This window comes from Notolabrus celidotus, chromosome 6 (assembly GCF_009762535.1).
Source record: "Notolabrus celidotus isolate fNotCel1 chromosome 6, fNotCel1.pri, whole genome shotgun sequence".
Taxonomy (NCBI): domain Eukaryota; kingdom Metazoa; phylum Chordata; class Actinopteri; order Labriformes; family Labridae; genus Notolabrus; species Notolabrus celidotus.
Window position 1 is genome coordinate 32773526 of NC_048277.1, and position 21179 is coordinate 32794704.

A 21179-nucleotide genomic window follows, 5' to 3' on the forward strand; every position below is an offset into this window, starting at 1 on the left:
TAGTAACATTTTGCATTTGTTTCCCTCCTAGAAGTGTGAGCGCTGTAAGCTTAACATTGAAATGTGTAATTATTAAACATTGGAGTTTATTTAGCATTGAAAGTTACAATCTATACGTTAAATATCGATGGCAAATGAACTATTTGGGATCAGAAAATAACATTTTAATGATTAGTTGTAATGTTTTAAGCAGGTATAACTCAACACAAGTAAAACACTATAAATACATATTTTCTTAAACATATAAATTGAATAAAAAAATAAGATATTACTTAATTGATCCCCCGGGGGGGAAATTCAGTTGTTACAGCAACCCAGACATAAGTACAATCAAGAAGTAGTTTCAATAAGTAAAAATGAAACAAAATAAAATAAAATAAAAATAGATAAATAAAGATAAAATACAATTTAGATATATACAATGTTACAAATTGAATTTAGATTAAATAGCAGTAATTACAGGTAGTATTAAAAATGTTTCAGTAGTGACAGGTTGACATGGTGAGCAAATAAACCATAATCACTCCATGTCAACCTGTCACTACTGAATCATTTTTAATACTGTCTGTAATTAATGCTATTTAATCTAAATTCCATTGTAACATTGTATATATCTAGATGGTATTCTAGCTTTATTTATCTATTTTTAATTTTTACTTATTTTTATTTTATTTTATTTTATTTTACTTAGTGAAACTTCTTCTTGATTGTACTTATGTCTGGGTTGCTGTAACAACTGAATTCCCCCCCCCCCGGGGATCAATAAAGTAATATCTTATTTTATCTTATCTTAAATATGTTTAGCTTTCAGTCAATCACTTGTTATTAAATTGAACACATTATGTAAATAATTAAAGTGTTTAAATTTAGACTTTTATTATTATTATTATTATTATTATTATTATTATTATTATTATTATTATTATTATTATTATATTCTAGTCTCCCTTTTCTGCTCTGTTTAAAGTTATTACTGATTTCTAAAAGTTGGACAGTACCCAAAGTCACCGCACAGTGGCGCTGTTCAGCAATGTCAGTGTTTCTACCATCAAAAATTAAACAGTAGAAGAAGAAAATGCTCGTCATGTGATCAAATCTCGTTAGCATCCATACACACATGCTGTAAAATCATCACAAACATCCTGCTGGTTCTCTCAGTAACAGTTACAGTAACTGAAAGCCTGAAGTGGAGGTGTGAATAAATAAACATGAGGCGTCTGAGCTCCGTTCAGCAGAAGATCGCGTGCGTGTTTCTGACGGAAGTGAAGGAAGAACAGTCACGAAAACGAGACTGTCAGGTGAGTGCAGCACGAGCTCAGCAGATACAGATGGTGCAGCTGATAGCTGAGAGATGGACTGTCACGTTTAGTGTCGTGTTTTATTAACAGTAAACATCACCTTCATCAAATCCTGATGCCTTGATGCACGTGTTGATGCTTTGTAGCTTCCTTCTAATCAGTAATGATGCATGTCGTGCTATCCTTCCCCATTCAGAGCAGTTTCTCAGGTGTCATGTGCTTATTTACATTCCCACAGTCAGAGTAGATCATAAAACCAATAAAAGGTACAGTGTGCAAAGTTCTTTTAGACATACACTACCAGTCACAAGTTTGGACACTGCTTCTCATTCAATGGTTTTTATTTATTTTAATTATTTTCGACATTGTAGATTAATACTGAAGACATCAAAACTATGAAATAATCTAACAATAATAACACAACTGATGGTCTCTAACACATTAAAGGCCCTGTGAGGAGTTTTGAAATGGCTGAGAAACAGACTGAAAATGATACTGATGCCTCTTTATAACCTTTAATAGCAAACTAGTCCATCAGCAGCAACACTGGCACCTTCTCTGTTGTAATTTTTAATGCCTGAAACCACCCTGGGGGGTAGGTGCCAGCCCAGATAATGGACATCTTGCTTCAGAAACAGCCTTTCTTTGACTGTTTTCATGGAAAAGAATCACATTGCCTGATAAAGTTGACTGTTAAAAGACAACAGGATGAGGCTTTTGTTGAAAACACTACTTTTGCATGTGTAGGATAAGAGATAAGAGGTATCACTTTGTCCACAAGGGGGGCGCCAGAATCGATACAAAACAAAAGTTCCTCACAGCACCTTTAAGAAGGCAAGTCATTCTACAAATGAACTCTTGACAAGGCTCATGTTAATTAGAAACCAGTCCAGGAGACCACTTCATGAAGCAGACTGGGGGAATACCAAGAGTGTGCAAAGCTGTCATGAAGGAGAAAAGGGGGCTACTTTACAGAATCTAAAATATAAAACATGTTCTGGTTTGTTTAACACTTTTTTTGTGAATTAAATAATTCCATATGTGTTCTTTCATAGTTTTGATGTCTTTGGTATTAATCTACAGTGTTTCAAATAATTAGAATAAACACAAAATATTGAATGAGTAGGTGTTTCCAAACTTTTGAGTGGTAGTGTACATGAAGTCATAAAATGTGTTTTTACAGCTTAAAAAACCCCCTAATGTTTCTGTTTTATATGTCTGCTGATGTGAGTTTATGAAAGATAAACCTTAAATAGTACAGGATAGAAGGAGAGAAAAGTTGTCAAGACTAATATATACAGTATTTATTTAGAGAAATGTCCAAAGTGTGAGATTTCAGGAGCAAAAATGTATCATCTCTTGGTTTCACATGAGGACTGTCTGGAACTTAAGGGACTGAAACACATACAACAAAAGAACAACACACACTGACACAAAAACAAGACCAAAACAAACACCTGAGCTCACACACCAGAGAGAGATAGATAGAGAGAGAGAGAGAGTGAGAGAGTGAGAGAGAGAGAGAGAGAGAGATGGTTTTCTTATTTACTTGTTGATATTTTGTGGTCTTATGACTGATGTTTGTTCTCCCCTGACATTTCCTGTTAACCAGAGTATCACTTAAGCACATATCAGTGAAGTATGTTTCATTACATTGATGGATCACTGAGTAGACCTAAAGGGCAGTTTGTGATTTGGTGCTATACAAATAAAGATTGATTGATTGATTGATTGATTGATTGATTGATGATTGATTGATTGATTGATTGATTGATTGATTGATTGATTGATTGATTGATCCCTGTAGTTCCCCAAAAGGCTCAGGGCCCCTCAAATCATATCAACTTTATTTATATAGCACTTTACACACAACATAGTTGATCCAAAGTGCTTTACAACAGAAAATGAGGAGCATAAAGAGAAAATGAAAAATAAAAATCACACAAACAGAGGGAGAGAGAGGGAAAGAGGAGTGGTAAGAGAGCAATATAATGAAAAATGAAATTAACAGTACTTATAACAACAGTAATGGCAAGAAATACAATTAACAGTGCAGTGAGTATCTGAGCCAGTGTGGTTAGGGGCAGTTAAAAGCTAATGAATAAAAGTGAGTTTTGAGACGACTTTTTAAAGTCTCGACCGAGGAGGAGAATCAGATGGTGAGGGGGAAGACAATTCCACAGTTTTGGGGCACAGATAGAGAAGGCCCTGTCCCCAAAGCTCTTTGTCCTCACTGTTCGGACACACAGGAAGTTTTGGTGTGATGATCTGAGCGCTCTGACCGAGTGATACAGTGACAGGAGTTCTGAGATGTAAGAGGGGGCCAAACCATGAAGTGCTTTATAAACAAACAGAGGGATTTTAAAATGAATTCTGTAATTTTTTTAGAGCACATGTTTGAAGTGACAGAGTCTGTGAGACGGCTACAACCTGAGTTTTAAAGAGAACAAAACAGGAAGATGCAAAATTATTCAAAGACATCAAAAAAAGACAGAAAAGAGCCCCACGATTAAACATGACTTTTGTAATGTGTGTCTCTTGGTGTCATGTTTGAAATGTTTTAAAATGTTGTGTCTCTTTTCAGCAATTTCAGGTCGTTGCCACTGAAAGCGTGAACCCTGTCGCTCTGGAGGCCGACATCGACTGTGCGCTCGCCACAGAGAAGCTAGACGGCACCTGCTGTTACGTTACACTTCATAAAGGTGAGTTTTCCTACTCTGGAAATACCTGGAATTACCTCTGAAGCAAGGGATGAAAGGTCTTTATCACCTGGTTTTCTTACTATGAAATGCTTGATTTTGATTGGTCAAAACCTCTAGACAGCTGGTATTAAAGGTGACATATCACGCTTTTTTCTAAGAGGTCCCCAAAACATGTCTTTAAAGTTTATGCTCAAAAAACCACTTTGAAATCAGATTTTGGTCTGCCTGAAGAACCCTCTTCTTCAGTCCTCCTCAGAACACTCTGTTTTCTCTCTGACCACGCCCCCTCAGGAAGTGGATGTGGCCTCAGCTCTCCAGCACGTTGATCTAATGTTTACATGTTGGCTGAATATACACGGATGCTAGCAGACCACGCTACTTCAACCCTCTGAATCTGATCCTGATGGAGAGGCGCCTGTAGCAGGACCTTTCTGAAGGATTGGTCACATATTTTGTGTTTCTTGTTGTTTTATTTATCAGTATGTCGACGTGTGTCTTGGTACACAGCTACGAACATGTAGCTATGTGGCTATGTTAACTAGCGCTAGCACTTATCCATGATAAATAAAAATCATCCACTAGATCTTCAAATCTGCAGATGTGGGGAGTAAAACCGACCTCTACCAGAAAGGCAGCGGGACCTTTCTGAAGGATTGGTCACAGATTTAGTGTTTCTTGTTGTTTTATTTGTCAGTATGTCGACGTGTGTCTTGGTACACAGCTACAGCTTAAGCTACGACATGTAGCTATGTGCCTATGCCAACTAGCGCTAGCACTTTTCCATGACAAATAAAAATCATCCACTAGATCTTCAAATCTGCAGACGTGGGGAGTAAAACCGACCTTTGTGTTTATTAAGACAGCCTACAACTAGCATGCCTCCCTCCTAAGCTCCTTGTTAGCACACATTTGTGCAGGTAATGAAAAACGGAGGAGGGGATTCAGTATTATTTTATACAGTCTATGGGTTGAACAAGCTCCGAGCTCTGACTCCGTGACAGACCGGATATTGTTGTTACGTAACAAAAACACGGAAGTCTGAAACGGCTCGTTTCACACACATTTACAGAAAGGTGGAGAAATCAAAACAGGGGCAGAATGGATTTTTTTCATTCTCGGGGGGTTTGTAGACATGCCAGGGACACATATTTCAGGTAGAGAACCATTAAAAAGTCCATTTTGCATGATATGTCACCTTTAAGTCTGAATAGTGAAGATGATGCTAGAGGAAACCTGATCACACATCTAGAGCACTGTTTAAGATTTCACCTCGTCCTGTTGACAGTCTGACAAAAAGAGAATATTTTTATATTCCTTTACATTTATTTGGAGAGCATTAAAACAGTGCAGCATTTAGAGAGGATTTTGAGCTGAGTGAAGGAGACGTCGACCACAACAGAGTCTGAGCTTTGGCAGAGTTACATGACAGGGTGAGAGAGGAGAAAGAGCAACAGACTGTTCTGCATCTGTTAAGAATGAAAACAGAAATACGCTGAGAACAAAAGTTGTCAGTTTAATCTGATTGATGACAGTACAGCAGGATGATGTTTAGACTTTACTGTGAATGAAAATGCTCAGTTTAATGTTAATTCAACCCCTGAGTAAGATAATAGGATAGTGATCTCATTGAAGCATCACTAGTTATTGTAAACTGAGGCACTGTTTTTCTCTCTATATAAATAAATACTTTTTTAAATCAACAGAATCATGTCAGTGTCGACTTTCAGTCAAGGATGCATGTTTTGTAATATTCTTTATCCAGAGTATGTGTTAAATTCATCCCATCATCATCTGTTGTCTCTAGGTCAACCTTACCTCTGGGCTCGACTGGACAGGAAACCGAACAAGCAGGCGGAGAAGAGGTTCAAAAAGTACCAGCATGCTCACCGGAGCTGTAAAGGTATTTGAGCTCATGGAAGCAGAGGATGTGGAATTTTGAACATGTGTTATTTCTACCAGGAGTTCTGACCTGTATCATTCATTCTTGTCCAGGTTTCTCATGGAACGTAGAGGAAGACTTCAAGACGGTGCCGGAGACGTGGATCCCTGCACACAAAGTCAAACACCAGAACGGCCACCCAGTACCAGACGAGCACGGACACATTCCAGGTCTCTAAATCTCATCACACTCATTAAGTGAATGATGTTCACCTTAAATCATGAAGGGTTATCGCTCTGTGCCTTCAGTTGAAGGCTCTGTGTTGTACGGCTTCACAGATAATTGAATACAAAGTGAATATGATGAGGTACACGTGTAGGGCATACAAATCTAACCATAACACCATAAAAAATAACCTTCAGCTGTGTTTCATATTTACTGTAGAGATCATAATGCTGTCATCCTGCAGCTGAGAGCTGACCAGCTAAACTAAAAACTGCAGTTTTATTTATGTCCACTCTAAATCTAGATGGCTGTGTGATCATAGTATTAGTATAGATGCAGTCTCTAAAAGTAGCAGGGACTGAAAGTACCATATCTCACTGTTGAAGCACTTCTTCTGCCCCTGTGTCTCATGCTGTAGCAGTAGAGTCCTGATTTCCTGTGTGTCTGCTCAGGCTGGGTTCCGGTGGAGAAAGACAACAAGCAGTACTGCTGGCACTCCTCTGTGGTGGATTATGAAGTAGGAGCAGCTGTCGTTCTCAGGCCCAGCGCTGATGATGAAGACATGCTAGAAATCGCTGCGGTCCAGTTGTCCGACCTCGTGGAACAAACGCTGGAGCTCATCGGAACCAACGTCAATGGAAACCCTTACGGTAACGTGATGTTTGTCCCTGGAATCACATATCAAACATGTTCCCTCCAGGCTCCAACAACAAGCCTTGAATCAGGTTACGCCCCTTGATTAAATCGGGCCCTAAAACAGGACTTAAAATCCTCCAGTGTGAACAGCCGGTATGTTCTTGAGAAATCTTCAGATTTGTAAGGCAGACTCCTGCTGATGGTTTATAAAGCACTGAATGGTTTAGGCCCCAAAATGCATTGCTTTGCATACTTTATGAACCACCTCGACCTCTGAGGTCATCAGGTACTGGTCTGCTTTCAGTCCCAAGAGTCTGAAGGAAACATGGTGAAGCAGCGTTTAGTCATTATGCACCACATATCTGGAACACACTCCCTGAAAGCTGTAGGTCTGCTCCAACTCTCACCTCTTTTAAATCAAAGATTAAGACTTTTTTATTTGACAATGCCTTCCTTTCTTAGCTCATTTTAACCCACTTTAAATCAAAATTTTAATGTAATTTTTAATATATTTCTAATTTTCCTTTCCTTTTCTGTTTTATTATATTTTCCATTTTAATTGTGTTCTTTTATGCCTGTCTGAATGTTTCCAATGCTTTTAATGTAAAGCACATTGAGTTGCCCTTGTGTATGAAATGCGCTATACAAATAAAGCTGCCTTTCCTTGCCTAGAGTTAAACTACCTTAATGAAGACATTTCAAGCCTAGCAGGAAAATTTAAGGTCATAAAGAAACAGAAGCTAAAACATCAAAAACTAAAAATACATGTCAGAAAGTTTTTAAACAATTTGTGGTTCTTGCAGGACTTGGGAGTAAGAAGCAGCCCGTTCACTTCCTGGTATCTCATGGGAGTGTTCGCATCAGAAACCCTCCACCGGTGGACTTCCAGCAGCTCTGCGCCTGGTTTCAGGAGAGTCCGGAGGGCCGAGTGGAGGGCATCGTCTGGCACTGCAATGACGGCTCGCTCATCAAGGTAGAAAACTGAACTTCAGTGTCGTCAGGATGAGTCTGAATCTTCATGAAACATTTTCAAATGATGGTCTTCAGTAATCCTGCTCCATGATGGATTTAAACAAGAACTATGATATGATACAAAAGCAAGATTTTTTTAAAGAGCACACTAATCCATGGCCTGAGAAAGAATGTTTCAGCTTTAATTTCACTTTTGCTCTAGAAATACTTCAGAATCTGTAACACTGTCGCTGGCCTTGAGTTGTAAGTGTTCTCTCTTTGGTAGGTTCATCGTCATCACCTCGGGCTGAGGTGGCCCGATGGAGAAACCAGCCTCGGTGAGAAGGCGGTGGTGGTTCACGTCGACGGGACGGTCGACGAATACAACACCAGCAAGGACTTGTTTTCATCCTTCTCTGCGTTAAACGGACGATGTTTCAGCCGCCTGCAGGACGTCCAGTTTGACTCGTAAACACTTGCAGAGGAGCGGACGTCTGAAGCTGAAGGCGTGACCGTGAGGATTTGTTAATAAGACGACTGCTGCTAGATATTCTCATGAGTGATTCCTGTTGAGTTACAGCATGTAACAGTTTGAAGAACTGGGAACAGCTTTAGTGTAAAAATGACCAACTGGAAGATTTGAACAAGTCAAGTTATACTGTAAATACTGAATGTTACAGCTCTGTAGGAGCTGAGGGAAGGAAGTGAGTCTGTAAATGTGTACATTCAGAGATTTTACAACAGCTTTATTGAAAAACACACAAACACTATGCCACAACTGTACAAATATAAAGAAATATATATTCTACTTACAAAGAGTAACGTTACATTATTAACAGAAACAGCTGCCTGATGAAGAAGTGAAGGAATTGTTTGAATGTAAACTTTTGTTTCAAGCTTTCCAAAGATTTTTCCCTTTTTGAATTGGACCAAAATAGAAAACTGTTCCAACTTTAAAGGTGATGGAGTGAGGGAATGTCTTTAAAATATTTATTAATGTAGCAAATTAGACTAATGCTCGAGTCTTAATGGTGTGTCTGCACAAACTGCCTGAATAAAAGAACTCTGCATTACATCAGGAGGTGTGCAGAAATCAAGACAACATACAAATACGTGCTTGATGCATGCTCGGCTATTATTCTATGCATTGTAAGAAATTAAAGACGGTTATTGCAAATAAGTTTACAATAATTTAACATTCTTTATTCTAGAGGAAGAGTGAGCTCTGTAAATATTTGTCTTGTGTTAGAAAAATAAAGTGTCAATCTTTAAATAAATATTGGTCCTTGTCACATTTTTACATCTATCAGTATTAGTCACAATAAATCAATAATTCTCATAACGCTATAAACTCTGGAGTTCACTGAGGTTTCATGGGAATCTTTGGTGTCTATGGATTAAAAGTATTGAATATTTTTAAAAGCTCCTACTTATCAAAGTAGATTAAATCCTGAGTTAGCTGATGGAGACGCTGGGCAGCTCTACCTTCACACCAAACTGGTCACACACCTTCCTCAGCTGCTCCTCCAGCAGAATGTTCTTCTTCACCTCCACATCGTAGTTGTATTTCAAGTCCTCAATCTCTTCAAAGAACGTCGGGTCAAAGCTCTTCAGTTCTTTCTTCAGCTTTGAGACCTCAGTCTGAAGTTCGGTTTTCTCCCTCTCAGCGGCCTGCAGGAGGTTTCTGAGCTTCCCGTGGTCTGAGAGAACGACGACAGAAGAAAGAGGGACAGTTCAACGGCTTTTTGGAGTGTCAATGACATATATAGTGATATTTTTTCAGGGCTGTGTAAATGGCATCAATTTTAGATCCAATAAGTCACACATAGATCAGATTTTAACAAGCAACATGAACAGAAATCATTTGGATTAGTCTTATAAAACTCTTTAAATCCCAGGCTTTTCTTTATGTACTTGTTATGTACGGCTCCTCAGGGTTTTTCTCTATCTCTCTATCTGCTGTCACTGGCCCCGCCTCCCTCTGCCTGCTGTGTACCTGGGTGGGATTAGCGTGCAGGTAGGAGGGAGGTAAGAGTGGCAGAGAGAGCTGGGTGCTCTGTACGGCACACGTTCAAGGAAGGGTTTGGGTTGTTTTCCCTTTGTCTTTTTTGTTGTCCCAAGCAGGTTCTCTGTTTGTCCCAACATGGTTAGTTTGTTGGAGTTTGATTTCCGGTAGTTTAGTTATCGGTTTTCTTTTCCCCTATTGTTTATTCTCAGTCTAGTTTAGGCTTAGGTGCTGGGAGCGACGGTCCACTGCACGGCTGGCCCAGCACCTTTCCATCTTTTGCTCTTTTTGGCCGGGGTCTCCAGTCCCTTATTTCTTTTTGATTTCATTGGTTCTTTAATTTGGGAGGAGATTCTACTTCAAATAAAGCTTGGGGGTTTTGATTGGCATCTTCGTGTGTTATCCCTTCTACTCTTGTATGTTGCAGTCTCCACTATTGAGCCTGTGTACCATTGTTGCTTGGGCGACCGTCACAGCACTCAACCAGGTACACATTCTCAAACTGATATATAATCTACTAAAACCCTCAATATTGAGACAAATAACAACATGACTAGAAAACCCACAATTCTCACTGAACTCCAGTTTCAGGACATGATGTGTGTCTGGAAGTCTCACCTAGTTTGGAGGACGTCTCTCCGTATCTGTCGCTGTATTCATTCATCCTTTGTTTCAGCTCTGTGTTCTCCTTCTGCAGCTCAGTGTTCACCAGCCTGAAGACGACAAAAAACACATTCAGATCCACAACTAACTCAAAGCAGTCAAAGAAAACAGGAAAAGGATGGAAAATCAACAGAGTAAGAAGTTTATTTTGTTAAATCCTGACATATCAACCAGTTCCCCCGGCTCCTGACTCTTTACTATTCACTATAAATGAAGGACTAACCCTTATAGCAACAAACCTCATAGCCCGGATCTCCTTCATGAGTCCTCCGTCTGTCTTTGAAGCAGCAGGAAAACTTTTCAACATGTCAACCTAAGAATAAAAAACATAACAATCATTTGAATTTATTATCACAGAGTCAACATGTGCAGGTAAGATTTTTGATTTAAGGTGACAACCCCTGACTTTCACTACAACAATCTATGAGTCACAGTCTTACAAACCTCTGTGGAGGAGGTCTCTAAAGACTGATGATAAATAACAGGTCATGATGTCATCAGAGTTTTATTAGCTTTAAAGGAATTTCTTTGGTTCAAACTCTTGACAAAGTAAAAACAAATGTATATCTATATGTAGCAATAAATTAACTTCTAACATAGTAAAACACTTCAAATATGTTTATATATATGATTCAATTCAATTCATGCTTAGATGTGTTGAACATAGCAACCCAAGTGGGGAAACAAAGGGCTTTATATCAGTCAAATCAAAAAGAAATGGAATGTGATGATTTGTGTTTAATGCTGGGTATGTAAAGGTTCCATTGTCTAGGAGAGGTATGTGAAGATGAGGCCTTTCTTATTAGTATTGTTTTGTGTATGAGTGAGGTGATATATGTGAGGAGGTGAGGTAGAGGAAAGAGAGGAACAGAGGACGCTGTGGTAAAGTAAAAAGCTTGTAGCACCAGGGCAGACTGCAGCTACTGCATGTCCACAGACTGTTAAACCCTCCTGTTACCCTCAAACTTACTAACATCTTTTATCCTTGGGGTCCATTTGACCCCAGCAATTTAAACCTCCAGAAAATGATTTTTACTAGGGCTGTACGATAAATCGATTTAATAGATTAGTTCGCATTTTTGGTTTCGGGCGATTTTTAAAAAAGAAAATCTAGATGTCCTCTGTAACCTCCTCCACTGCTTGTATTACTTTTTTAGGTACAGCGTGTGGACATAGGACTATTTAGCAATGTCTAAACAGTCAGATTTCAGTTAGACTGAAACGCTTCCCTCCCGTGAAACAATAGTGGCCTTTAATGAAAATAAGTTCCTGTGATACATGATAAGTATGATACTCCATTTGTCAAGTTGTTACCATCAAAAAAGGTCTATCAGTACAATTAATATTGTTTCCCATTCCTACCAGGTATGTTCTGTCACTATGTACTGCACACTGTACCTTTAAGGGGAAATTCAGTTTGCCTTTGTCAGATTTTGTTGATAAAATTAAATCAAAACTTGTTGTCAGTAGTGATGTGTCGGTCGCGAACGATCCGGCTCTAAGAGCCGACTCTTTGAAGTGAACGACGGGAGCCGGCTCCTGACTGGGAGACGTTTTTTTTTTTTTCCTCGTCTTTTTCTGTTAAAGCCTCACGTGATTGGTCAAGACATGGTGGCGTCTTGACCAATCACGTGTCTACATTGAGCAGAACAGGGGGGGGAGGGGTTACAGACACACACAGCACAGTGAGCACACCAACAGGAGGGAGACGAGAGGGAGAACGTGCGCGAAAGAGAGAGAACACTGGAAAGGTGAGAAAACGAGTGACTGCAGAAAACTTTAGACACATTTAAAAGGCATAGACTGTTCAACGGCAGAGGGAAGACTGTGCAAGGTGAAAATGTCATCAATCAGGCTCCACAAAAAACCTGCAAAGGCACATTAGAAGTGTCTGTGAAGGTTCTCAGTCCTCCAGGTCATGGACATTACAACTGTTATCCATCAGTGCAATAAGTGAAGAATAAAGACAGTCAAGGTAACCTGCTGATAACGAAGATGTTTAAAAGTTTATAAATAATATACAGACAATCAGAGATTGGACCTTTTTGTCTAATTGTGATGGGTCTTGTTTTTGTACTTATAATTTAATTTCTGTAACACTCTGCTCCATGTTGAGCATGTAAATAAAGCCTTTTAAATGATGCACATTTCATATAATGTATGTTTTTTACATTTTACAATTCATTTTACATATAATTTAACATTATTTTAGGTAATACAGTCATTCAAACAAGAAAAAATCTGAAGAGCCACTTAGGAGCCGAAAAAGCCGGCTCTTTGTAGTGAGCCGAGCCAAAGGAACCGGCTCTCTAAAAAGAGCCGAAATTCCCATCACTAGTTGTCAGTCAATTGTAGTTTTCTTTTTTCAGGAGAAAAACACAAAATCGATTAAAATCATAAATTGAGTTTTTGTAAAAAAAATCTGAGATTTTATTCCTAGGCCATATCGCCCAGCCCTAATTGTTACCCAGGTTTATGTTTCAGGTACTTTATGTTTCTTTTAGATTATAAAAATGCATGTTATAGTGACCTCAATATCATCCAAAACGACTAAAACAAATGTGTGTAAAATGTTGAAATGTCTTATGTTTTATACAGCTAAAACAGCCTGGGGTCAAATTGACCCCAAGGAACACCGATGTTTTGTTTTTTTTCACAGGAAATTAGAACATATCAACATTTTAATGTTATGTTCTCCCAGTTGTCCCCATTACATGATGAAAAGTCATTAAATATGAAGCAAAAAAAATGCATTAATTTAGAGACGTTAAACATTGAATGGGGTCCAATTGACCCCAAGGATAATAGGAGGGTTAAGGTTGAAGTGTTTATAGAGGTAGTATTTATGAAAGCATTGAATGGAACTGGGATTATACTTTTGCCAAATGTGGATTAAGCAGACCTCCATGTGGATACCTCACACAGCGACGTCAGGCTCCGGGACAGGCAAAACAAAGACGGGAATCTTTGATGGGATTTTCTCGCCAGCTGTGTTTTTGGTGAGATCTAAGCTGTTGTGTTTTCCTGATACACCGGATGCGATCGATCAAATTTTCTTTTAAATGACTTCTTGTGTTTTTTCGTGATGAACTAAGGGATGTTTTGGTTGTGGATTAACAGAGAACGGTCTCATCAGCGGACCGGAAACACCTGAAACGAACTTTAAACAGACTTAAAAGACTGTTATGAGTGAACTGTTGTTTTGTTTAACATATAATTCGTTAGGATGGGAATTTAAGTTAATTTTGAATCTATAAATGTTCAGTTTAAAGGTTTTGGTTGGATGTTATTACATTTTCATTTGCTGTGCTGAGCTGAGTGTGTGCAGCTACCTGACCAGTGGTTGTAGGTACCATTGAAGTGCAGTTAATATCCTCAATTAATTATCTGTTAAGTGCTGAAAAGGAAAAGTGTAAACATTATTTAAGCTGTGTTGTGTCAGGTTGGTATGATTCAAAAGGGTGTAGGTTTACAACTTTCTGAAAGAACCCCAAAGAAATCCAATCAAGTCGACTGTTACATCTTCATAAAATGAGTGTGTAGTCAGCACCTGATCTTCAAGTTGCCGGATGCTAATCTGAGCTCTGTCCTCTCGCTCCGTCACGTCTTTCAGCTGGTTTTTGACCTCAGACAGATTGGAGGTCTTCTGGTCGAGCTCCTTCTCCAGCTCCTTCATCTTGTTCTCAAACATTCTGCAGGTGGAAGTTAAAAACAGCATCTTAAGGACAGGACACAAGGCTAAGGTTTTAAATCGTGAAGCATGGACATTAAAAAGGTGTTGGTCCCAAATAGTGCTTCTTTCCACCACTGTTGATGATTTCACCTCCTCCACACCCAGCTCACTGAAGTTGTGACAGATGTAAGAACTGTTTGAACACCCACTATAAACAGGACTCTCACGGACTCTGACCTTGTCACCACAGAGGCCTTCCAGGTCTTTCTGTCCGCTCCCTCTGCGATGGGTCTGGATAACGCTGCTCGCAGTCTCTGCTTGGTTTCCTCTAAGTCTGCCTCCAGCTTCTCATTGGTCACTTCCACGCTCGTCTTGGTCACTCTCAGCCTCTCTGCAGCTTCCATTTCCTGCAAGAGTATGAAAGGTGGGATGATATTTCAAAGTGTCTTTCAATGTTGATATTTTATTCTTGAACATGAACACCTAACACACATATTTACCCTTTTGATCTCTCTGCGGAGACGTTCATTCTCCATGACTATTTTCTCCAGGCCTTTGGTTTTAGCTTCAAGTTTTGAACTCAGCTCAGCTTCACTTTGACTCTTCAGTTTTTCAAAGTCAGCCTAGAAAAAACAAACATTTGTCAGCTATCAGAGAACTTATTTAGTAAGGTGTGTTTAAGACATTTAGGACATGATGTGGACCCAAACCTTCAGTTTTTGGTTTTCTTGCTCCAAGCTTGTTATCTTTTCTTGATTTGCAGGTGCACCAGATTTCTTCAGAGTGTCATTCTCCCTCTGCACCCTTTCCACCACCTTCTTCATCAGCCCGATGGTCTTCTCCAGTTCAGGCACCGTTTTACCACTGTGACCAGCCTGAGGAGGGACACAATAGAAACACTAGTTAAGAGAAAGCTAGCGAAATAAATGACAACAAACCTTGGTACACTTTCTTGTTCTAGTGAGACTAGATTTTTAAGATGCTTTTATCTCAGATAAAAACAAGTATGGCTGTATTTCTAACATTTCTGAGAAGAGAACATAGGTGACATCAGGTTAACGTACTCCTCGTATATGTGCCAGCTTTTTCTCCACATCTGCCTTTTCCTTTTTCAGCACACTGCACATCTCCTTAAGATCGGACACTTGATTCTGTAAGAAAAAAACAAGGCAAAAACAGGCAAACAGTCAACAAACACTGCTCCAGCTTCAGTTCATGCTTCCTGTTGACTTGTTTTGAAGTAGGTTAAGTCATAATGAAGGTAAAAATGCAGAAAATTAAGTCTTCATGGCACAAATGATGAAGTCACTTGTTTTCATTAGAGCATGATTTGATCATTTAATGGGATGTGTGTGTGTGTGTGTGTGTGGTATATGCCTCATTCATTAGGATGAGAGCATTTATAATTTAATCAAGATGAAAATATCAGGTTATTATATCAACATTATTCCAAATGCACTCATTACCCCTCTCGCCAAGACTTTGATGAGAGGATCATCATCAGTCTTACGTTTCAATATGAAGCTTCAGGAGGGAAATCAGTTAAGCTAATGCTTAGCATCATAACAAGAAACAGCCAGCTGACTCTATCCCAAAGTAAAAAAGTCTGCCTAACATCCTGTTTAAATCTTCACTAATAAACACCGTGCATGTATCACCTGCATTGTCAAGTTCTCTAATTTTTATGCAGCGTCCCAACTTCAAAGGACAGACAGACAATCAGACCAAAAGTGACTGGACTCCACTCAAATTAGTCAACGTGTATCTTATTTTCCTCCTTTTATTTGATTTCTTTCATCCCAGAGTTTTTCAGACACAGTTCCCAATAATTAGGTGAAAAACCTTTAAATAAAGGAATAAAAAAGACCTGAAATACCTGCATCAAAACACATGGAAATGCAACATAAGCACAGAGCAAGAAACCACAAAGCAGCATCTGATTCAATGTAACTTAAACAACTGCCTATCATTGCTTTTTTACCACAAGTAATATAATTAATAAATCAATTCAACTTTCAGGAGACCTGCCAAAACGAAGTTATTTAAATGAATATATTTTATCATCTCATATGAAATAGGTCAGTTATTTATTAAAGGTGACATATCATGCAAAATTGACTTTTTAATGGTTCTCTACCTGAAATATGTGTCCCTGGCATGTCTACAAACCCCCCGAGAATGAAAAAAATCCATTCTGCCCCTGTTCTGATTTCTTCACCTTTCTGTAAATGTGTGTGAAACGAGCCGTTTCAGACTTCCGTGTTTTTGTTACGTAACAACAATATCCGGTCTGTCACGGAGTCAGAGCTCGGAGCTTGTTCATTTCATTACCTGCACAAATGTGTGCTAACAAGGAGCTTAGGAGGGAGGCATGCTAGTTGTAGGCTGTCTTAATAAACACAAAGGTCGGTTTTACTCCCCACGTCTGCAGATTTGAAGATCTAGTGGATGATTTTTATTTATCATGGATAAGTGCTAGCGCTAGTTAGCATAGCCACATAGCTACATGTTCGTAGCTGTGTACAAAGACACACGTCTACATACTGATAAATAAAACAACAAGAAACACTAAATCTGTGACCAATCCTTCAGAAAGGTCCTGCTGCAGGCGCCTCTCCGTCAGGATCAGATTCAGAGGGTTGAAGTAACGTGATCTCTGAGCAGCCGTGTATATTCAGCCAACATGTAAACATTAGATCAACGTGCTGGACAGCCGAGGCACATCCACTTCCTGAGGGGGCGTGGTCAGAGGGAAAACAGAGTGTTCTGAGGAGGACTGAATAAGAGGGCTTTTCAGGCATGCCAAAATCTGATTTCAAAGTGTTTTTTTGAGCATAAAATTTAAAGACTTGTTTTGGGGACCTCTTAGACCAATATATATTGATGAAAAAGCGTGATATGTCACCTTTAATTAATCATGTATCATGTGTATTTTAAACAGTCCCAGTATTTATAATCTTTTAATACAAACTGTAACTAAACACCAGACGTTCTAAACAAACATTTCAGCAGCGCGCAGATGAAGTGCGTGCCCGAGCCGGCACCGCAGCAGCAGCGATCATCAGCTGACAAACACACAGTTCATAAACCAGCTACTACCGGCTGCCTCTTCGGTTTCTTTTAGATTGTCCTCTGCACCACCGATCTACTCCATCCAGCAGTCTGTTTTAAAGTGCAGCGCTTCTGCCCGCTGCTCTCCAGTGCGCGCTCTGACAGACCTGCACCAGGTGCGCCTGATGAGACACCTCATGCCCTTCCAGGTAGACGCTGTTCACAGCTGATTACTCGTATTTACAGATTTTTATATCACATATTAAACAATCTAATCATGATTTAGTATATTTATCTAGTCCTTATTGTAACATATCTTTAGTTTATTGATCCATTGATCTGTTTATTTATTTATTTGTTCTGCATAGCAGCATACGTTTTAGTCATACTAAATAGATACTTATTTTTGTAAACTCACCTAGGATAGAGTAGATTTTATTTCTAATATTATAAATATATTATATAAATATATATATCTTAATATATTAAAGCCTAGCTAATTATGATTAGTTCATTATTCTACTGTTTTTTATTCTATTTTTACAGTTTGACTTGACATGCATCAAACGCCAAGTCCACTTTTGTACATACTGTACAGGCATGACAGTGATGTAGACTTCTCATCTTATCACAGCTCATCTCTTGACAGCAGAGTCAATAAGAATACTGTTTAGAATTACTTTGGAATCAATCAGGGTACGGCTCAGGAAACACTGGCTAACTTTTCAGGCACTCTAATTTAGGGGTTAGCAATGAACAGTTTACAGTCAAGACTTTCTTTTCCATGCGCTGCTTTGCTTACTGTTCAATTAGTAACTTCAAAAGCTCTTCTGCAAACAAACTCAGTCATTTCTCAGTTCATTTCATCTCCTGGAGGAATAAAGGTTCAAGGGAGATGCAAAAGCAAACAATCGTGTTGCACCTGCATTCATATATCTGGTGAAGAGTTAAATTGTTGTCAGGTGATAGAAGCCGATTACGGCAGAGTGTACTCTGCTGCTTTTGCTCTCCACAAATACTGCTGTCCTGCATTTCACACTTCTCAAACTAAAATCCAGGCCTCCACGAGAGATAGCCTCAGTAATCACAGAACAACTCTTTCACCCACGATCCCTGTACCTTGAGTCTTGGTAGATCTTTGTTGGTCTGCTCCACCTGAAAGCGCAGCTCCAGGTTCTCAGAGGCCAGCTTGAGGTTTTCTTTCTGGAACTCCTGATCTCTCTGTGAGGGAGTGCCGGTTCCTCGTCCGGAGGTCTACAGATATTGAAAGATAAAATGAGCCACGGACATAAAAACACAACTTAGAGGAGCTACATAGCTTCTTAAAACACAAAAGCTCTAAGGGAGATTAAAAATACAGCTTTATTTTGAAGTTCTGTTCTCTACCTTCACACAACCTTTAGACTATAACAGACAATGCACAGGAGGGAAACACTGACCAACACTCTAGCACACTGCCACAGCTACTGTACTGCTATCACAGCACTAACAATACAGCTGGGGGACAACAGAGGCCTGCAGTACCTTCAGAAATCTAAGAGATTTGCTTTCATGTTTTCGTACACGATCATCCCTTTCTTTACTGATAACCGTCTCTGTCATGCTCGGTATGAGGCTGGAATCTGCATCAGGTTCTGCTGGGCAATTCTTTTCTGGCTTCTCTTCCTCTGAAGCCTCCTTTGTGGTGTCAGCCTGCTTCTCATCATCATCTGGCTTTTCCCCTTCAATTCCCACATCCTCGCCTGGATTTTGACTGTCTTCCTCCCCATCACCTTCTTTAGTTACTGCTTGACATGTATCAGCGTCAGTTTCTGCAGCAGCAGGCACAGGGGAGGGCACTGGTGATCCTGTTTCTGATGGATCACCAGATTCACATCCTTTTCCCTTCACTTCGTCTCCCTTTTCTTCAACCACACAGAGCTCAGAATCAACTAGGACGTCTTGTGTACTTTCCACAACATCTGCTTCCACTTCTGCCTCACCTTCATGTACGTTATCTGTCTGGACATCTTCTCTGCTCACTCTGTCCGTGATCATGATTTCTGCAGTGAAAACATCCTCTCCTCCTACAAAGCTGGATTGAGTTTCTCCATCCATCTGACTTTGCTCTGGCTCCCCCTGTTGGTCATCAGCGGCGTCTTCAGCAGCCTCAGCACTAACACAGCGGTGGCAGGATTCAGGAAGACTTGGTGTTGCATTCCCTTCACATGACCCATCCACAACATCAAAAGTACGAGAACAAACTCCCCTCAAAGCTGGGGAAGGGGAACTTTTCTCCTTCACAGGTAATAAACCAGATAAATTCCAGTGCCAGCAGAAGGATGGGACATATAGAAACAGAGAGTAAAGAATGATGACTGAAGAGAGAAAAAACAAAAACATCTGGATATACTGGAGTGAAAATCTGTGAGCTGAGCTCTACGGCGAGGACTATAGCCTCTGCATAGGGGTTGTGCTTAGACCCCTAGGCCACTGCGCCCCTCATCGTTACTAGTGACTATTTTTTAAACATTGTTAATAATTCATTCAGCATCTCTTTTATTATCTTTAATTAATTAATACATTTTATTTTCATTGTTATTATTATTATTGTTGCATATATTGTGTTCCTAACTGGGACTAGGAAGTGGGGGTCTTCTTTATTTATATATATCTTTCTTTTTTTTCCTTTTTTTCCCATTCTATTTCAAGTTGTTTTTATGTACAGCACTTTAGATAGATAGAGAGATAGATAGATAGATAGATAGATAGATAGATAGATAGATAGATAGATAGATAGATAGATAGATAGATAGATAGATAGATAGATAGATAGATAGATAGATAGATAGATAGATAGATAGATAGATAGATGATGGATGGATGGATGGATGGATGGATGGATGGATGGATGGATGGATGGATGGATGGATGGATGGATGGATGGATGGATGGATGGATGGGCGGGCGGGCGGGCGGGCAGACAGGTAGGTAGGTAGGTTGGTAGGTAGGTAGGTAGGTAGCTAGGTAGGTAGGTTGGTAGGTAGGTAGGTAGGTAGGTAGGTAGGTAGGTTGATGGATGGATGGATGGATGGATGGATGGATGGATGGATGGATGGATGGATGGGCGGGCGGGCGGGCAGATAGATAGATAGATAGATAGATAGATAGATAGATAGATAGATAGATAGATAGATAGATAGATAGATAGGTAGATAGGTAGGTAGGTAAGTAGGTAGGTAGGTTGGTTGGTAGGTAGCTAGGTAGGTAGGTTGGTAGGTAGGTAGGTAGGTAGGTAGGTAGGTAGGTTGATGGATGGATGGATGGATGGATGGATGGATGGATGGATGGATGGATGGATGGATGGATGGATGGGCGGGCGGGCGGGCAGATAGATAGATAGATAGATAGATAGATAGATAGATAGATAGATAGATAGATAGATAGATAGATAGATAGATAGATAGATAGATAGGTAGATAGGTAGGTAGGTAGGTAGGTAGGTAGGTTGGTTGGTAGGTAGCTAGGTAGGTAGGTTGGTAGGTAGGTAGGTAGGTAGGTAGGTAGGTAGGTAGGTTGATGGATGGATGGATGGATGGATGGATGGATGGATGGATGGATGGATGGATGGATGGGCGGGCGGGCGGGCAGATAGATAGATAGATAGATAGATAGATAGATAGATAGATAGATAGATAGATAGATCTTTGTTTGTCCTTAATAGGGAGATTTGTTGTCACTGTCTGTACAAGAATACATGTATAAAACACAAATAAACAATAAACATCGACCCAGCCTCACAACAATGGTGCACATCATCCCACATATATGCACACTGGACACATATAAACACACAGGACACATTACATTGGCATTTTATGTAGCAGTGCTATGGCCGACGGGACAAAGCTTCTGCCAAACCGGGCTCGCCTACAGTATGGGTATCTGTATCTGCGACCAGATGGGAGTAGTGTGAAGACTGAGTAGAGGGGGTGGTGGGGGTCCGGTGTTATAGTGTGTGCTCTGCATATGATGGCTCTGTTGTTGAGGTTTGTGTTACAATGTCATTGTATGACAAGCGCTTTATAAATAAAGTCTGATTGATTGATTGATAATA

The 21179-nt window shown here is 39.7% G+C and overlaps 2 protein-coding genes across 3 annotated transcripts in view; one reads left to right on the forward strand and one right to left on the reverse strand.

Moving 5' to 3' along the window:
• Window positions 1-1060: 1060 nt before the first annotated feature.
• c6h12orf29 (chromosome 6 C12orf29 homolog) lies at window positions 1061-8868 on the forward strand. Its single transcript, XM_034686056.1, has 7 exons — window positions 1061-1298; window positions 3883-4000; window positions 5805-5900; window positions 5993-6109; window positions 6557-6754; window positions 7544-7713; window positions 7978-8868. Exons 1-7 carry the CDS (start codon window positions 1209-1211, stop codon window positions 8161-8163), a joined length of 975 nt encoding a protein of 324 aa, XP_034541947.1. The 5' UTR covers window positions 1061-1208; the 3' UTR covers window positions 8164-8868.
• The window catches only part of cep290 (centrosomal protein 290), a 60920-nt gene continuing 48149 nt past the window's right edge, over window positions 8409-21179 (reverse strand). Inside the window, exons 43-51 of one of the 2 annotated variants that reach the window (XM_034686052.1) lie at window positions 18203-18337; window positions 15097-15183; window positions 14743-14907; window positions 14533-14655; window positions 14270-14439; window positions 13910-14051; window positions 10599-10672; window positions 10315-10409; window positions 8409-9391 (exon numbers count right to left, since the gene is read on the reverse strand). In XM_034686052.1, coding sequence (XP_034541943.1) covers window positions 9147-9391; window positions 10315-10409; window positions 10599-10672; window positions 13910-14051; window positions 14270-14439; window positions 14533-14655; window positions 14743-14907; window positions 15097-15183; window positions 18203-18337 — 1236 coding nt within the window. In that variant the 3' untranslated portion in view covers window positions 8409-9146. Of the gene's footprint in view, window positions 9392-10314; window positions 10410-10598; window positions 10673-13691; window positions 13757-13909; window positions 14052-14269; window positions 14440-14532; window positions 14656-14742; window positions 14908-15096; window positions 15184-18202; window positions 18338-21179 lie in introns of those variants that run through there. The other variant, XM_034686053.1, reaches the window with a different exon arrangement.

Excerpts from the sequence above, each read along its gene's own strand:
- c6h12orf29 (XM_034686056.1), top strand. The coding sequence starts at position 1,209 with ATGAGGCGTCTGAGCTCCGTTCAGCAGAAGATCGCGTGCGTGTTTCTG. Across the intron at positions 4,001-5,804 it reads TTACGTTACACTTCATAAAG|GTCAACCTTACCTCTGGGCT; the intron begins GTGAGTTTTCCT and ends TGTTGTCTCTAG. Across the intron at positions 6,755-7,543 it reads CGTCAATGGAAACCCTTACG|GACTTGGGAGTAAGAAGCAG; the intron begins GTAACGTGATGT and ends TGGTTCTTGCAG.